This window comes from Ruditapes philippinarum, unplaced genomic scaffold (genome assembly GCF_026571515.1).
Source record: "Ruditapes philippinarum isolate M1 unplaced genomic scaffold, ASM2657151v2 ctg6713_1_1_1_1, whole genome shotgun sequence".
In the NCBI taxonomy this organism is placed as follows: domain Eukaryota; kingdom Metazoa; phylum Mollusca; class Bivalvia; order Venerida; family Veneridae; genus Ruditapes; species Ruditapes philippinarum.
The window spans coordinates 77,780-96,848 of record NW_026853774.1 but is presented as its reverse complement, the minus strand read 5'-3'; the positions used below and the strand labels follow the sequence as shown (position 1 = coordinate 96,848).

At 32.3% G+C, this 19,069-nt stretch overlaps 1 protein-coding gene across 1 annotated transcript in view; it reads right to left on the bottom strand.

Moving 5' to 3' along the window:
- LOC132737807 (coiled-coil domain-containing protein 158-like) overlaps positions 1-19,069 on the bottom strand; it is a 40,448-nt gene that overhangs the window by 6,714 nt on the left and 14,665 nt on the right. The window contains exons 15-21 of the mRNA XM_060725153.1: positions 17,052-17,740; positions 16,226-16,335; positions 15,726-15,904; positions 7,751-7,858; positions 1,426-1,518; positions 911-1,132; positions 174-454 (exon numbers count right to left, since the gene is read on the bottom strand). Of these exons, the coding sequence (XP_060581136.1) occupies positions 174-454; positions 911-1,132; positions 1,426-1,518; positions 7,751-7,858; positions 15,726-15,904; positions 16,226-16,335; positions 17,052-17,740 (1,682 nt within the window). The remainder of the gene's footprint in view (positions 1-173; positions 455-910; positions 1,133-1,425; positions 1,519-7,750; positions 7,859-15,725; positions 15,905-16,225; positions 16,336-17,051; positions 17,741-19,069) is intronic.

Below are 19,069 nucleotides of genomic sequence, written 5' to 3'. Positions count from 1 at the left end.
TGTTAACAACCTGAATGTTGAAAACGAAAGACGCATGATGTCGGACCCTGGACAAAGCCCCATCACTATACCTCACCTTGACCACTTTGTGGTTAGGTGAGCTAAAAACAACACATTTTACTCAGTGTTTTTGAAATGTATGCAATATTTTCATTATATTTAAGAGAATCTACCTGTAATGTGTAAATGCCTTCTTCATTTCAACTGGAAATATGTCGGCAGTCTTCAGTTTAGGACGAGATTTGTTGGTCAGTTTGATATCTCTACCTCTAATGTCTCTATGTCTTGTAGAGGGTGCTGTACTGCCTCGCTGACTCTCCCTATCTTTCATTTTGTCATGCCCACGTTTATCATTCCCTTGATTTGTGTCTTGTCTGTCAGTTATCATGTTTCTCATCTCATTTAACAATAGCTTCAATTCTGATCCAATTTCTTTGTAGTTTTCACCGGATTTCTACAGAATATAATAAATGTTCTACTAAGATTTGATTTTCAGTAAACTTTGGTATTTATAATTCAATGTCCACTATCAAATATACATACAGCTTTATAATGATTTGAAATTCTTACTAAAGTCATACCTGATGAAGACTTGAGTCGAAACGTTGTATATTTTTCAAATAAAATAATTACATTTTTAAATTGAAACTGGAGTTGATTTCTATATTCAAACTTACAATACTAAAGTCATAAAAAATTCTGATTTACTTCAAAGTGGAAAAAGCAAGGAAAATTCAAACAATTCTTTTTTCCTAGTTGTATATCAAATCATGTCAATAATGTCAATATCATAATAATTAAATAGATTTTCCAGTTTCAATGATTGAGAAAAACATAAGGTTCCCATTTTGTGCAAAAGCTGGAAGCTTAGAAGAAGTTTAACCCCTAAGTTACTTTCACAGAATGTTACCTGAGCTTGAAGTCTATCTTGCTGTGCCATTTGGTCTGGTCTCATGTTTGAATTCCCTTGGTGCTGAACTGTACCAGAACGAGGCTGACTGGTTGAATGACTTTCATACTTTGAATATCCTTGTGATTGGACTGGTTCCGTATCGTGAGGTTGCCCTTGACTGGTCCTCTGTTTGGACTCCAGCTTGTCTACATGTTGACTGGCAGCTTTCTGTACTGCTTCCTGTTTCATACAATTGAATATTTTCAATATAGCCTTCAACAACTAATACTAATTATAATCATCAAAAACTCCTGGTTCTTCTGTACAGTCAAATACATTGAAATCTATCTAAATGTTATCAGAACTTTTTACAAGGTTTCTAAATTTGGCAATATAACATTTATGTCTTCTATATAGAAAATCAATTTTAAGAATTTAAAGAAATGTCATAATAACACATTAGCAATGAATTAAGGACTTTCCTTAATTTTCTGTTTCAATAGAAACTATAATTTTCACAGCATGAATTATACCTTAACTTCCAATTTATGAGCTAGTTTCATTCGTGTCATTTCCTGCTCAAACATTTCCACCTGAGCTTGTGTTGTGGCATTCCTTAATACGGCCTGGAAATCATAAACAATTCTGTTATTGCTTTTGTTATTTATTTTATCACCATTTTAACTTAAAGAGGGTGATTAACTACAAGACAAGAGTGGTCATATATACAGCAGCATAATTTGTCTGAAATAATGCTTAATGACATGTGCACCCAAAGAGATTTGTATGAGCAATGAAGATGAAATTTCATGTACTATTTGAACAAAAAGTTGTTCAGACCTAAGTTAAAGAAAATGTTAAAACAAAACAGATAATCTGAATATTTTATCCTTCAAATTGTTACAATAAACAATATTTTATCATACACTCATTAAGTCACTTTCACCTAAAAAAAAATGATTATTGGTAAAAATATTATTTCAATGAAAACTTTGTCTTAAATACTTTACAGTTAATTAATTGTCACACCATACATTCTATAGAAACATTAGTGTACTATCAACATCGTAAGATAAAACAGTTATGTAAAACATAAAAAGAAATCAAAGCTGAGTATAAAAGACACAGTTAAACTACACTTATTAGTAACTTAATATTAATATCAAAACTGACAAGTTAATAATTTGAAAACATTAACAAAATTCATTTTATCACACTAAGCAGTCAAACATGACAAGGAGATATTCACATAACATTCTCTAAAAGTGTTTTCATAAAAAAAAATATTTTTACATTTCTCATTATAAGATTTATCAAAAGGTTTTCAAAATCTCTGATCTATCAACGTCATTAAGTAAAATTACAATTTATCCATTAAGCCAGCCAGCGTCCAGCGTCTTCCCCTTTTCCTAAAAAAAACTCCTGATTAAGCAAACATCAATAAAGAAGACATAAAGATAAAATTTTGTTTAATGATAGTATTAAGATTATAGACATTTATAATTCATCAATTTTACAACATTAAAATATATCAATTATAGTATCTGTTTAATTTACCATCTTACATGTTAAAACATACTGAATGCTTTCAGTGTGAGGCACATAACTATACATGTGACATGTGAAACATTACCCCATAAAATACATTAACACTAATGGAACTATTCAATTATGACTTAGGGAATAAATGCAGAATTTCTAATTTAATAAGTTCCAAACATTTTCATAAATAATATAATGCTATTTTATCTTAAACAAGAGGGCCATGATGGCCCTGAGGTCGCTCACCTGTATATAGGCCCCCCCACCCCCGGGCCAATTTTTACCCAAGGGCTTTTATTTGTTTATTTGAACAGACTTGGTAGACACCCATAAGAAGATGTTTCATGCTAAACTCTAATTTCTAGCTCATTGGGTTTTTTAAAAGAAGATTTTTAAAGTTTTTACTATACACATATAGTTAAAAACAATGACACCCCTGGGGCAGGGCCAGTTTTGACCCCCGGGCTTTTATTTGAACAAACTTTGTAGATATTTACTTAAAGATGTTTCATGCTTAATATCTAAACTCTAGCTATTTGGGTTTTTTCAAAGAAGATTTTTTAAGTTTTTACTATATGCATATAGGGAAAATCAATGACCCCCTGGGGCGGGGCCAATTTTGACCCCAGGGCTTTTATTTGAACAAACTTGGTACACTTATTAGAAGATGTTTCATGCTAAATATCTTAGCTCTAGCTCTTTGGGTTCTTTAAAAGAAGATTTTTTAAGTTTTTACTATATGCATATAGGGAAAATCTATGACCCCTGGGGCGGGGTCAATTTTGACCCAAGGGCTTTTATTTGAACAAACTTGGTAGACATTCACTAGAAGATGTTTCATGCCAAATATCTAAGCTCTAGCTCTTATGGTTCTTTAAAAGAAGATTTTTTAAGTTTTTACTATATGCATATAGGGAAAATCAATGACCCCCGGGGTGGGGCCAATTTTGAACACAGGGCTTTAATTTGAACAAACTTGGTAGACACTCACTATAAGATGTTTCATGCTAAATATCTTAGCTCTAGCTCTTTGGGTTCTTTAAAAGAAGATTTTTTAAGTTTTTACTATATGCATATAGGGAAAATCAATGACCCCCTAGGGCGGGGCCAATTTTGACCCCAGGGCTTTTATTTGAACAAACTTGGTAGACACTTATTAGAAGATGTTTCATGCTAAATATCTTAGCTCTAGCTATTTGGGTTCTTTAAAAGAAGATTTTTTAAGTTTTTACTATATGCATATAGGGAAAATCTATGACCCCCTGGGGCGGGGTCAATTTTGACCCAAGGGCTTTTATTTGAACAAACTTGGTAGACATTCACTAGAAGATGTTTCATGTCAAATATCTAAGCTCTAGCTTTTTGGGTTCTTTAAAAGAAGATTTTTTAAGTTTTTACTATATGCGTTTAGGGAAAATCAATGACCCCCTGGGGCGGGGCCAATTTTGACCCCAGGGCTTTTATTTGAACAAACTTGGTAGACATTCACTAGAAGATGTTTCATGCCAAATATCTAAGCTCTAGCTCTTATGGTTCTTTAAAAGAAGATTTTTTAAGTTTTTACTATATGCATATAGGGAAAATCAATGACCCCCCGGGGCGGGGCCAATTTGACCCCAGGGCTTTTATTTGAACAAACTTGGTAGACACTCACTAGAAGATGTTTCATGCCAAATATCTAAGCTCTAGCTCTTATGGTTCTTTAAAAGAAGATTTTTAAGTTTTTACTATATGCATATAGGGAAAATCAATGACCCCCTGGGGCGGGGCCAATTTTGACCCCAGGGCTTTTATTTTAACAAACTTGGTAGACACTCACTAGAAGATGTTTCATGCCAAATATCTAAGCTCTAGCTCTTGGGGTTGTTTAAAAGAAGATATTTAAAGATTTTTCTTTCGGTTGCCATGGCAACCAGAGTTCTGCATGGAATTAAATTCTTTGAACAATTTATAAAGGTGACCACCAAAGGAACATTCCTGTGAAGTTTGGATGAAATTGGCTCAGTGGTTTATGAGGAGATGTCATTTAAAGCAAAAGTTTACGGACGACGGACGGACGGACGAAAAGCGATCACAAAAGCTCACCCTGTCACTTTGTGACAGGTGAGCTAAAAAGTAACTGAATCAAACAAGTCTGAAATAATGTTGATTCAACATGGTATAAATAATGAAAGAAAAATATCATCAATTAGCCCTGTTGTCATTCAATATGGAGTAAGAAAAATTAACAATAAATTATTCGCTAAACATGACATCTTTTTAAATCAAAATATTTAATACATTATAAAAAGTGAAAATTCCATACATTATCTAAGATATTCTTTTTTTCCTTTCACAAAACAAAATGAAAATAATATGTCTATAAAACAGATATATTATTTTACCAATTTGTTTAACGTTACAATAACATACAAAGTTTAGATTATAACAAAAACATGACTTCTAAAACAGAAATATAATGAACAATTGCATATTTTCCTTATAAATATGTGAAAACCTAAAGTCTCCTGCTGTTTTTTAACCCTTAACCTGCTATATTTCTATAATGGATCTGTCCAGTTTTGAATTTGAAACAATCCATTCCAAATTCAAGGAATTTCAATATCAAACTAGAAAAGTGTCCAAAACTAGAAAAGGACACGGATGCCCCCACACGCCACTGTTCTGTCAATCTTATGACTCTAGGTCAAATATTTTTTGGACTACATGTGCCACAAGTTGAAAACTAAAAATCAACAAAGGGCCATAATTCTGTTAAATTTGGTCGCAGCAAAAATTCCTTCCTTTACTACGATCTACACATTAAGGTTGTTAATCCCTGGAAGTTAAAGCAAAATCTGCCATCCGGTTTAAGAGGAGTTGCGTTCACAATATTTCTACATAGTATATAATGAAAAAATCAACAAAGGGCCATAATTCTCTTAAATTTGGTTGCATCAAAAATTCCTTCCTCTACTACCATCTACACATTAAGGTTGTTCATCCCTGTAAGTTTAAGCAAAATCTGCCATCCGGTTTAAGAGGAGTTGCGTTCACAAGATTTCAGGAGGTATGGACTGACGGACGGACGGACGGAAGTTGACTAACAGGAGAGTAATTATGTGGCTACTCTATTGTTCTCTCTATTGTTCTTTTTAGCCACACAAAAGAAAATACCCACATAAAAGCATTACGGAATGAATGACATCAAAGAGAAAGAACAGTTACCTATTGTCCCTTTAGCCACATAATTACTGTCCTGTGAGTGCGGACGGACGGACAAGTGCAACGCTATATGCTCCCACATTGTGGGGGTATAAAAAACGAAAATTGAGCTGCCAACAGTATAGAGCCTGGTCAGAGTGCACAGATGTACTGGTGACAAAGGCTGATTATTTTTTGTTCCAGAAGGTTAAGTGTTGACAGTTTACAAATTTTCGAGCATATATTGGTACTCAGATATAATCATGAAGGAGATCAGGGTCTACAACGCATACTGATATAAACATTGATTCAATATAAAATGGCAATGTCTAAATTGAAAACATTCATTAGTACTACATTTATCTGAATATCTCAACTAAATTTAATTTGTTAAAGTCAGACAAAACATCATCACATTAACATCAGTACGCGGTTTTTCCCTGAAGACATCTAACATCCACATAAAAAAATTGTAAAAGGAATGCAAAAGTGTTTCATGTCCTATACTTAAGCTATAATTAATATATAAACAGATCTTTCCTTGACAGTACCATGTTGTGTACCTGTTTTTCTTTCTGAACATGTAACATATATGTAGACCAATATTAATAATATCTGTCATATGTTGCATTCGGAACAGAATATTTGTCCCGTGGATACCCGCCCATATGGGGATAATGATACTTGCCAAGTTGCCACCCATGGGTGGGTACCTGAGAGACAGATATTCCAATTTGAACAGCAAACAATTGTCAGATATTTCTCTTGTATATTCTACCACATACTGTGAGATATTGCTAAAACTCTCATAGTATGTAATGTATAGGTGCAATATTTTTAACCATGACAGCAACCACAGTGATATGTTGGTGATGATGATGATAATAGTAGTGCTACTGTTGCTGTAACAACAAGTGACGTCAAGATATTTATGGAAATAATCATGACAATGATGATGATAACAGGTGACATTAGGATGATGACAGTCCTATTTGTGCTGACCGGTAATGTTGATGATAATTACTATAACTGTGGCAACGATAACTAGAACTATCACTAAATGTGATTAATACACCCGCAAGACTGCTTCGGATTAATGAGGAAGTTACAAGTAACAGAATACCTTGCAAAAGAACACAAAGAGTTACGCTTCTTGAGCACTGCCCTTCCTCTCATTGCGCTTGACCATTGTATGAAGTTGCATTGAATTCTAAACATTAGTTTTTAAGTTATGCAAAGGGCAATAACTCTACAAATACTGAAGATGGAGTTATGGTTATTGTACACCACACTTCCTCTCATTGCCCTTGACCATTGTATGAAGTTGTATTTAATTCCAACCACTAGATTTCAAGTTATGCACTGGACAAAAAAAGTAACAAAGGGCAATAACTGTAATTTGTCCAAATAGAGTTATGGTTCTTGTGCACTGCACTTCATCTCACTGCCCTTGACCATTGTATGAAGTTTCATTGAATTTCAACCATTAATTTTCAAGTTATGCACTGGACAATGAAAAGTAACAAAGGGCAAAAACTCTTAAATGAGTCAAGAAAGAGTTATGGTATCTGTGCACTGCGCTTCCTCTCAATATACTTGACCATTGTATGAAATTGTATTGAATTCCAACTATTAGTTTTCAAGTTATGCTTTGGACAAGAAAAAAGCAAAGGAAAAGTAACAAAGGGCAATAACTCTATAATTATTCTGGACAGAGTTATGGTTCTTGTGCACTGCACTTCCTCTCAATGTGCTTAATCATAGTATGAAGTTGTATTGAATTCCATTCATTAGTTTTTAAGTTATGCTACGGACAAGGAAAATGCAACGGACTGCTGGACCGACCGACCACCTAGGGACTCCTTTATACCCCCCCCCCCCAAACTTCGGGGTATAATCATAGTAAATATGAAGATGTCTACCATAATGAAGATTGAAGTCAAAGAAAAAATGCTACAGCTACTGACAAATGAAAATGATAATGATGAAAATAGTAATGGTTAAGTATGATGATGATAATGATGACTGTCTAAGCAGCAAGCTTTAAGTGAACAAAAACATTCACAAAACTATAACAATGTAAACAGACAAGCTAAATCTCTCCACATCATACCAAACATTTGATAGATTTACCTTATCTTTCCCTATTTTCTTCAACACACTCTCTATAGCTACATACTGGCAAGAAAATGAATACGTCCATTCATCAAAAAATTTTATAACTTCATACCAATGTGGCAATAATGATAATTATATATTATTATGTATTGCTATGCCAGCAAGCTGACCCATACACCACTAACTTTGTGCTTTGAACTTGCAACTGTTCATCTTTTTTCTCAACTTTTCATTATCAAAAAGCTTGAAGTGTTAAGTATAGAGTCTGGTCAGACTTCATGGATGTCCAAAATGGCCAGACTCTTATACTAGAGGCATTTTAATTACCTGACTAACACTAAGAGTGATTAAAGCAAAGTTGTAAGTTTCAGTCTTCAGATTGTTATAACCGTTAGGGAGAGAAAAGGAGAAAATAACTGTCTAGTTTTTTAAGTGAAAGATATATTAAATTTAAAGTGTTATGGCTGTCAGTAATGGGGATAAATTGAGCCTATAAGTTTCATTTCTGTCACAGTTTCTTGACAGTTCTATTGTTGCAATAGTGATAACTTAATAGAAACACTCTTTGGTTCAATAAATAATCAATAATAAAATGACTGTCATAAACTTCTCAGACAAATAGAACATTTATTAAAAGAGATTGAAATCCATGAAATTATAAAAATATTTCTTTATTTTCAATAAATACCAAACCACTCATGACCATTATTGCAGTTATTGATTTACAAAAAGTAAAATTTAAAACTCTAAACATAGAAATTTTGTTTACGTTTTCTTTTCAGAAATCCTGTCATTTGTTTCCTTTTCAATCAAAATTCAGAAAATTGGCAGAACAACTGCCAGTCTAAGTTTGACATTAAAGGCACAATTCATGTCTTACAAACAAAATTAATGTTTTTTCCTTCTTTAGAAAGAGCAAACGTGAGTTATGTTAGGTCGAAATAGTTAAGAAGTGCTGAGTCATAAAAGTCGCATAATATAAACAATGTAGAATTTTGATTTCCATACAAAATACTATATCACTGTAACTGTACTAATTGCAATAGGCAATAGAAACAGGTTCAGGTCATTGGCAACTAAATAACTTTTTGGAAACTATAACAGGACACCAACTAAAAAGCTTTTGAGATATAGAAATAAAAAGCATTTCCGAAGCATAAGGGGCCTTTAAGTTTAAAACAAAGATGACCTGGTTAAATCATGCTGCTATCAATTTAATGGGAAAAAAATATTATTGATATAAATAAAATGTCACGAAAAATACATTCATGACCAAATGTACTGTAATCTTGCATCAATACCTACCATGTTAAATTTGTATAATGCACTAGCCATACTTTGAATTTTGAACTACACAATGCCCATGAAATGGATTTCAAATACTAAAATTCAGAAGCCAAGAGTTTGGAGCCCATTCACACTGAACAGACACGCAGACAGACCTGGCTCCAATATGATGTAGCAGCACATGGGAAGTACTATAACAGCTAGCATTCATGTTACAAGGTTTTCATAAAGCAGCTGAAAAGCTGTTTTGAAATTCTTTTTAAAAAGAATTCACAAAGCAAAGCAGACATAGTTATCTCAAATCATTATATCTTTGTATGGTTTATTGTTATTATAGACTTAGGGTATAAAATAGAAGACTAGCAACACATTTTCTGTTACAGTTAAGTGATAGTTTCCTGAAAATGAACACAAATTTAACAAATTGTCATTTCCTACTCTCCTATATTTAGATGCTGCACAGCATTTGCAATACATTATCACTTTGTAATGTGTCCCTATCTCTAATTTATTTCACACTTTATTTGACATGTTCTGTATTTATGGGCTGCCGGGTTAACACATTATTGTATAATGTCTCATCAATAACAGTAAACAAAACAAAAATGTCAAAGAAAAGTCTGACATCTTCCACGTATCAAGCTTCCTACAGAATAATTATTTACTATAAATCATCCGTCATAAAACACAAGCTTCTTTTATGTCACTGCAATAACAACTTGATAAAAATTAATGATACATGAAGATTGATGAACAAGAGGGCCATGATGGCCCTGAGGTCGCTCACCTGTATATAGCCCCCCCCCCCGGCCCAATTTTTACCCAAGGGCTTTTATTTGTTTATTTGAACAGACTTGGTAGACACCCATAAGAAGATGTTTCATGCAAAACATCTAAGTTCTAGCTCATTGGGTTTTTTAAAAGAAGATTTTTTAAGTTTTTACTATACACATAGAGTAAAAAACAATGACACCCCTCGGGCAGGGCCAGTTTTGACCCCTGGGCTTTTATTTGAACAAACTTTGTAGATATTTACTTAAAGATGTTGCATGCTTAATATCTAAACTCTAGTTATTTGGGTTTTTTCAAAGAAGATTTTTAAGTTTTTGCTATGTATATAAGGAAAAATCAATGACCCCGGGGCGGGGCCAGTTTTGACCCAGGGCTTTTATTTGAACATACTTGGTAGACACCCATTAGAACATGTCTCATGCTAAATATCTTAGCTCTAGCTCTTTGGTTCTTTAAAAGAAGATTTTATAAGTTTTTACTATATGCATATAAGGAAAATCAATGACCCCTGGGGAGGGGCCAATTTGGACCCCAGGGGTTTTATTTGAACAAACTTGGTAGACATTCACTAGAAGATGTTTCATGCCAAATATATAAGCTTTAGCTCTTACAGTTCTTTAAAAGAAGATTTTTTAAGTTTTTACTATATGCATATAGGGAAAATCAATGACCCCCTGGGGCGGGGCCAATTTTGACCCCAGGGCTTTTATTTGAACAAACTTGGTAGACATTTACTAGAAGATGTTTTATGCCAAATATCTAAGCTCTAGCTCTTACGGTTCTTTAAAAGAAGATTTTTTAAGTTTAAACTATATGCATATAGGGAAAATCAATTACCCCCCAGGGCGGGGCCAATTTTGACCCCAGGGCTTTTATTTGAACAAACTTGGTAGACATTCACTAGAAGATGTTTCATGCCAAATATCTAAGCTCTAGCTCTTTGGGTTCTTTAAAAGAAGATTTTTTAAGTTTTTACTTTATGCATATAGGGAAAATCAATGACCCCCTGGGGCGGGGCCAATTTTTGACCCCAGGGCTTTTATTTGAACAAACTTGGTAGACATTCACTAGAAGATGTTTCATGCCAAATATCTAAGCTCTAGCTCTTACAGTTCTTTAAAGGAAGATTTTTTAAGTGTTTACTATATGCATATAGGGAAAATCAATGACCCCCCGGGCGGGGCCAATTTTGACCCCAGGGCTTTTATTTGAACAAACTTGGTAGACACTCACTAGAAGATGTTCCATGCCAAAAATCTTAGCTCTAGCTCTTACAGTTCTTTAAAAGAAGATCTTTTAAGTTTTTACTATATGCATATAGGGAAAATCAATGACCCCCCGGGGGCGGGGCCAATTTTGACCCCAGGGCTTTTATTTGAACAAACTTGGTAGACACTCATTAGAAGATGTTTCATGCCAAATATCTAAGCTCTAGCTCTTAGGGTTGTTTAAAAGAAGATATTTAAAGATTTTTCTTTCGGTTGCCATGGCAACCAGAGTTTTGCATGGAATTAAATTCTTTGAACAATTTTTAAAGGTGACCACCAAAGGAACATTCCTGTGAAGTTTGGATGAAATTGGCTCAGTGGTTTATGAGGAGATGTCATTTAAAGCAAAAGTTTACGGACGGACGACGGACGGACGACGGACGGACGGACGGACGCCGGACGAAAAGCAATCACAAAAGCTCACCCTGTCACTTTGTGACAGGTGAGCTAAAAAAGAGAAACTAAACTTGTTCTTTTGTTAATTATCCAACAATACCTAAAATTCATGAAAAAAGTGGTGTGTACATTTACTTTTTGTAACAAAAAACAACAACTAAATAATGTAAGCACTCCATTTATCTGAAGGTACAAATCAAAAACTCAATAAAAATAAATTTCAAAAATAATTTCAATGTCACTACAATAACAGTAAAAAAGTATAATGTATTGGTTATCTTTGAAAAAAAAACCTCACATACTATGTAATTAAAGTGTATGGCAAAGGCAATTCTACATGGGATGCTAAATAAAAAGAATTCCAATCACTCTTTATCAAATAAAATGACAAGAGTTCATATTTTTCAAGAATATGTATGAAAATGCGTCAGTCTGCTTAGGAATTCATTAGCGTACTTTATAAACCTATTAGTTTAACATTGTTATATGTCCCTAGGGAGAGAAAACACATTATGAGCCCTGTACAGTAACAATGACATGTATAAAACAAAACAAATCCAATTAGTAACTATGAAACAGCTATGCTAACCCTTTCACCTAATAATCTATAGAGAATCTTTGTATAACATGAAAAATTGAAATATACATGTATTTTGCAGAGTGAACACCAGATGTAAAAACACATTAGCTGGTGTTCACAAGTGAAATATACTAAGTATAATCTATTGTAAGCTAAATGTTAATTCTCCTAAAACTGTCTATTTTTCATGCTTTTAATTTATAATGTGTATTGTACCTAAAGATTTCAATATCATGCCAAAATGCTTAAAGTATTAATTATATTTATAAGTCATATTATATACTAATATTTATAAGTCATATTATATACTAAGAGTATTATAATACTAACTTATTAGTTTATGAAATCTATGACTATGTATTGATAAGATAAGGATTCCAAGTGTAACTTATAAACTATGACTTTGAACTAATAACTAATTTGGGTCATCTACTGACCATAGGCTATGTCCCTTCCAATTAGTTAAATGTTTAACAAAACCCATGCTTATATTTTCTCATATTTTCACAAGTTGTTCATTTGACAAGGATTCAATGTGACCTTGACCTATGCTAAGATCTCAAAATCAGTAGGGATCACCTACTGTCCATGGACAATGTCACAACAAGGTTTTACAAACTTATGCTTAACAATTTTAATTTAATTGATCACACAAGGACTTTACCTAAAGTGTCACTATAACCTTGACCTTTGACCAAAAATAGCTGGTGTAATCTATTGGTCATGGACAATGTCCCTACTAAGATTAACACACCTAGGATAATAAATTCTAAAGTTATTATCAAACAAAGATTTTTACAATGTCTCTGTGACCTTGACCTACTAACTTAACTGATGAACAGGGTTTCTTTTTTTAAATTTAATTTAATTGCATCTTTCAAGTAATATAAACTACAGCTTATAAATTTTTTCTCAAGTTACTGATTTGACAAGCATAACATGATATACATATTAATGGCATGACCACCCCATCACAGTATTATTGTCAATTTTACAATAGGGGGCATAAAAATGAAACAACACTCAGAACACAGAATGTATAAATATTAAGACATACAGTACCCTACACAAAAATAGATACTTAGTAAACAGCATTTTTATTCTATGAATCAATGATGAAGATTGTTATATAAACATCACAACCAATCACAATACTTACATCCTTTTTCTGCTCTCTTATCAACTATACATAACAATAAAATTTTTCCCTTTTCAGCCAATGTCTTGATTTATAATAGTAACAACTTATGGTTTAGAAACTTTTAAAATCATATTAATCAAAGGTTTTGAAAAGCCAAATGAATCTTCATAATAATTTTATTTTAAAAAATGCTTTCCTCATAATATGAAAATCATCGTCTTAATTGTTGTAGAAACTAAAGTAACTGATACAATAAACATATATCAATCGATGTAAATTAAAAATTCTGCTGATAGGTGATTTCAATGTAAAGGTAAAAAAACATTGTTGTACCAAAATTCTAAATAGAATCATGGTTTAAACTGACAGTTTGTATGTGTTTGAAGATGATCAGTAACGACACAGGTTTCACCGTAAGGACAGTATTGACATGATAAATGCTGTTTAATGTATATACGTTCAGTACATTTTTATGTAACAAAGATCGCATATTATTATATGGCGTATATGCCCGGTACAGGGGTGCTTTCAATCTTAATTTTCTCACTAGAAACTCTGTCTTTTTTCAATCATCATTGTAAAACAACATTAAAACTACTGACAATAACTTGGTTACAAAACACATAACATAATGACTAACACTGAAAGCATAATGAGCTTTTTCAGGACTTAAAGCTATTATGAACAATGTTACACTAAATAAGTCATTTATAACTGTTATAATGATCAATGACTGCTGAACTGACGAGAGTCAAGGGAAATACTTTAAATCAAATATCAAACTTTAATATCTTAACTCTATATCTGATTTTTTAAAAAGTGATCTTAATATGTTCCACTGAGACTTAAAATATCCTTTTTCTTATAATTGAATACTTTTCTATTGTCTTTTTTTTCCTCAGAAAAATGAATAAAGTTGATGTTAAAATGTAAGTTACATGTAGAACCTTTTCATTACTCCCCCTATACAAAATGCTTTGACTATATGCAATATCACATGATATTGTTGTTGAAAGTAAAAACCTATATATTAATGGCTAATAAAAGTGTCTTATAAGGATCATTAAAGGACTGACATTGTAGACTGACTTTAGTGATACTCAAATGATTGAATCATGAGAAGGAATGGTGGGTGAAAGCTAAAAAATCAACAGAAAAACAACAACAAAGATTAAAGCCTCTTCATTAAAACTGGTGCATTGAAAAAAAAAATTTTTTCATATTTATGGTAGATATAAAATACACGGTAATACCACATCTAGAACAGTTGACAAAGATAGATAGAAGAGAGTAACCTAATAACTGTCCTGGGAAATACATTTTTTATTATAGTTTCCCACTTTAACACTATCTGTTAGATGTAGTGTTATAACATCATTCATTAACTGGTTTCATTCATTTTACATAAAAGGACAACAAGAATGCCTTAAAGGCATCAATTTATTTCAGAATTACAAGTCATTAAATTATTTCTTTATTTGATTACTAAAATTAGTGTTTTACTTGAATATTCAACATTTTGCGGAAATTTATTGTCTAGTCTTTGCAGGGTGTGAATACCTTCATAAATTACATGGATTTATATAATTTCGTTTGTTAATGTATTAAATATATTTATATAAAACCCTTAATAATTAAAAAAATTTTTTGTCTTACATCTAATATGTATCAATATTTTAATTGATCATAATTAAAAATTGATGCATAAAATTAAAACCACTAACACAAATTAAGAAGCCACCTATATTTTATAAAATTATACCTTTTTTTGTAGGCAAAATGAGGGTAGCATTAAAAACCTTTTAAATGGGGGCTTCCAACATTTGTTCATAATCTAAAAATCAAAATAATACGAATTTTACCTTAAAAATTCAAAATTATTAAAGTTTCCCATTCGTTTTCTGTTATTTGCAGTTTTACTCCCCCGCAAATGCGGTTTTTACTAAACCTTTTTCGATGGTCTTAATTTGTCTTTTATTCTCAGTTTTTCTCCAAAATATTTTCACAAACCATCAAAATAGCTTAATCAAAAGGCTAAAATGTAAACCAGGCAAAATCTATATGAAGTAAGACCAGATGGTTTAATACCTTACAAAAATATCTGAAATATGGTGATTGCTACAGATCTATCAGTGGCCAAACAGATTAAGGTAAAATATTTGTCTTAACTGATTAAATAATTACAAGTAACATATTCAGAATGTGAGTGCTTGGCAAACACAATACTAGATCTTTACAAATGATAGAAATTTACAATATAGCAAACTTTAATAAAGTATACACCAAATGATATCTCAAATAAAATCAAATTAGGGCATGAAAAATGTTTTATTTTATTTGTTTCGGGTTTTACGTCACATCGACACAATATAGGTCATATCGCGACGTTCCAGCTTTACTGGTGGAGGAAGACCTCAGATGCCCTTCCATGCATTAGTTCAGGCACGAACGGGCACTTGAGTAGAACCACCAACGTTCATGAAGAATGTAGAAAGCGGTATTTATATCATAAAGTTAAGACATTACCTTCAGTAAGGTATCTATTTGGTCCTGGAACCAGCGTATCTTTGACTGTAGTGTATCAACTAGACTACGTTTAGACGTCACTTCTTTCTGTAGTTTATCAGCTGTTTTTACAGCACTATTGTCCACAGACTCTCGTTTACGTAATGCTTTCTGTGCTAAAGCCAAATCCTGCTCTGCACCTATATAATAAAGTCAAAAACATCAGCATTACCTTAATATACTTTAACATACAAAAAAAAGTAACTTATCCAAAGAATTTAGTATAATAGTATAGAAATAACAGGTTTATTTAAAAAATATATTAATAAAGAATCTTTTTTGTAAAATATGTGTTTAAATAACACAGATATAAGCGTATTTCGTAAGTAGTTGTCTATCACTGTTTTATACTGTTTCACTGGTGTTTTAATTAACAATCAAAGTTCTTAATTGAACATACAAAAGGTTCTAGTTAAATGAGATCAAGAAACACAAACAATATCAAAGTATCAGATACATACCTTTAAGTCTGTATTGAAGCTTGTTTATAGTTTTCTCTAACTGATATTTCTGTCCCTCCAGATCTTTCTTTAATGTGTCCCTTTCTTCAGATAGGCCTACAACCTCATATCTGTAATACATATACAATATGTAAATCTGATTGTATTAGACCAATTTTGCTTAGACAACTTAACACTTGGGGTGAAAGCAACCAATGTGCATCAAATATGATCCACCCTTGCAATTTTTCTTAGAGCCATGCAAGTTCCTGTAAAAATGTACTTCCTTATACTTCAGCTATGTATGCTAAACAAAGTTACATATAAAATGTAATATGGATTTTAGTCTGATTAGTTAATGAAATAAAGTATTATATATAGGCACATAATATACTGTAAATGAACATAAAAACAAACACATGTTTAAGGAATGTCACTGAGTAAACAAATGTATTTTTGATACCTATAGTGTAAGGGAGACAACTGTTTACAAAATATCACAAAGTATTCAAAAAGTTATCAGCACACAACAACAGAAGAAATTGTTAAAGCATATACATTAAGCCCATTCTTATTACAACAGACGTAAATTATTCTATATGTATATATAAATTATTTCGGAAAATTTCGTGCCAATATCTTGAAAAAAATCAATATTTCCCTTAGTCATTGTGTATGTATTTTTTCAGATCTCAAAACATTGCTAGACTGTTGGACTACGCTCCCTACATTTTATGCTAGCCCAAACAGAATTTTACTAGAATGGGGCTCAGGATTTGCCTCTTTTTTTTCGCAAACTTGTTACTGACAAAAAGAAAGTTATATTAGATAAACTAAAAATACTGACCTGCTCTCCTTTAATTCCTTGAATAAAGTTTCTTTCTCTTGTTGTATTATACCCAACTCTTGATTTCTCAGCTCGATTTCCTGACAGCTTTTCTGTTTCTCAGTCTCTAATTCCTTCACTCTTTTCTCTCTTATCTTCATTTTCTTTGCCATGGTGTCCCTAGTTGACTTCAGCTCCTCTAAGGCAGCTGTAGTTTCTTGTAACTGTTTCATTAAAACATCTCTCTCCTCTCGTAAACTCTCACTAGTTCTTGACACAGACTCTACCATATGTTTTAACTCATTACACTGCTCTTGTAACATGGCTATATTTTTCTCCTTTTCCTCTAAATGAATAGTTAACCTTTCTCTTTCAGCCTTTAACTGAGATAACTCATTGTTTTTCTGTTCCATGATATTAAAATAATAATCTCGTTCCTGTGACACTCTATCAAAATCAGAAGATTTTGCTGTCAACATATCAGTTAAATGTTTTTTCTCTGCTCTAGTTGCCTCAAATTGAACCTTTGTCGTATCATATCTATCACTGAACTCTCTAGATTGTTGCTTCAGCTCCTGATTTTCAGCCTTCTTGTTGTCAAGTTCTAGTGATATTTTATTACACTTTTCACTGACTTCACTAAGCTGTGACGTAAGACTGCTTATTTTCTCCATATGTCTTTCTCGTTCTTGTCTTTCAATTAATGATACCTAGAAATAGTGTTTAATAATATATCAGGGGTTGACACTAACTTTTCAGCCAGGAATCCCAACGGGACATCTGTTTTTGAATTCAAAAGTCCCTTCCCTAAGTTGGAAGTCCCTGATTTTTTTTAATATAATTTTAAGAATAAAGCAATAACCTTTGTCTATCAAAATTGATGTGCAACTTATTTTTTATTGTTCTTTCGTTCTACTTTTTGGGATGTTGATCATAGCCCATGGATCTGTGATAACATTAAGTGATGAAGGAACGAAATCCTCTATGTTTCCTTCCAGCATTATTAAGTTTGGTAACAAAATCATACATGCAGTTGGAAGTGTTTATAGGTCTTGTAAAATATGTCCTAAATATTACTGACTTCAATACATATAATTTATTTTGTCCCTTTGTCTGTAGTTATGCAGTAAGAAATTTTCAATTGATATTATAATATTGCTGTATTAGGTCTACTCGAATAAGTGTAAACTAGTCATTGAAGAGAAGAAAATGAGTTACTGCAAAAAAGCTTTTTTTGCTCATAATTCCTTTACATAATGATATCAATGCCATGATAAGACAGGAACAAGTTATTATTATTGCATTTAAAATATAATCACAAAATCGGTATATTAAAAAAAATCCCCAAAAAATCACGCATCCGAATGTGTTTATCCGAAATCTAGTACACTATTGATATGGAATTGCCGACTTTTTCCACGGTGTAAGTGTTCTAACATCATATTAAACATAAAATATTAAACAAAACTATATAAAACATATCATTTTTACTAAGGTGGTTAAAAATACAGCAAAATATCGGCAAATACTGACATTGGAATGTTTGGTATGTGGAGAATTTTCGTGTTTTGTAAAACAATGTTTCATTTCCGGTTTAGTTTCTGCAAGTTTATCACGTTTAATAAATACCTTTTTTTGCAAGATTACAATCTTAAATGAATACTTTAGTTGATTAAAGATCAAATTTAATTGTTTTGCATATTTTTTACTTAAAAACTTTAAAGTCCCAACGGGACATCTGACTTGGAAGTTAAGAAATCCCTTGCCAATTTTTTTAGTCCTCGGGACCGCGGGACTGCGTTAGTGTCGAACACTGATATATTTACATATTTATCAGAATAGTTACTTTTGTTTCCTTTTTTTATAAGGAACCATCACACTGTAATGGTTACAAGGCAATTCCACCTTTACTGCTGGCGGAAGATGTCTGGTGCTCCTTTGTGCATAATATAAGTCACAAGACAGCCCCTGAGTTCATCCGCTAACCTTATGTAAATTTTCTGGATAGTTTCCTCACAAGAAAAAAACTCTAGTCTCAA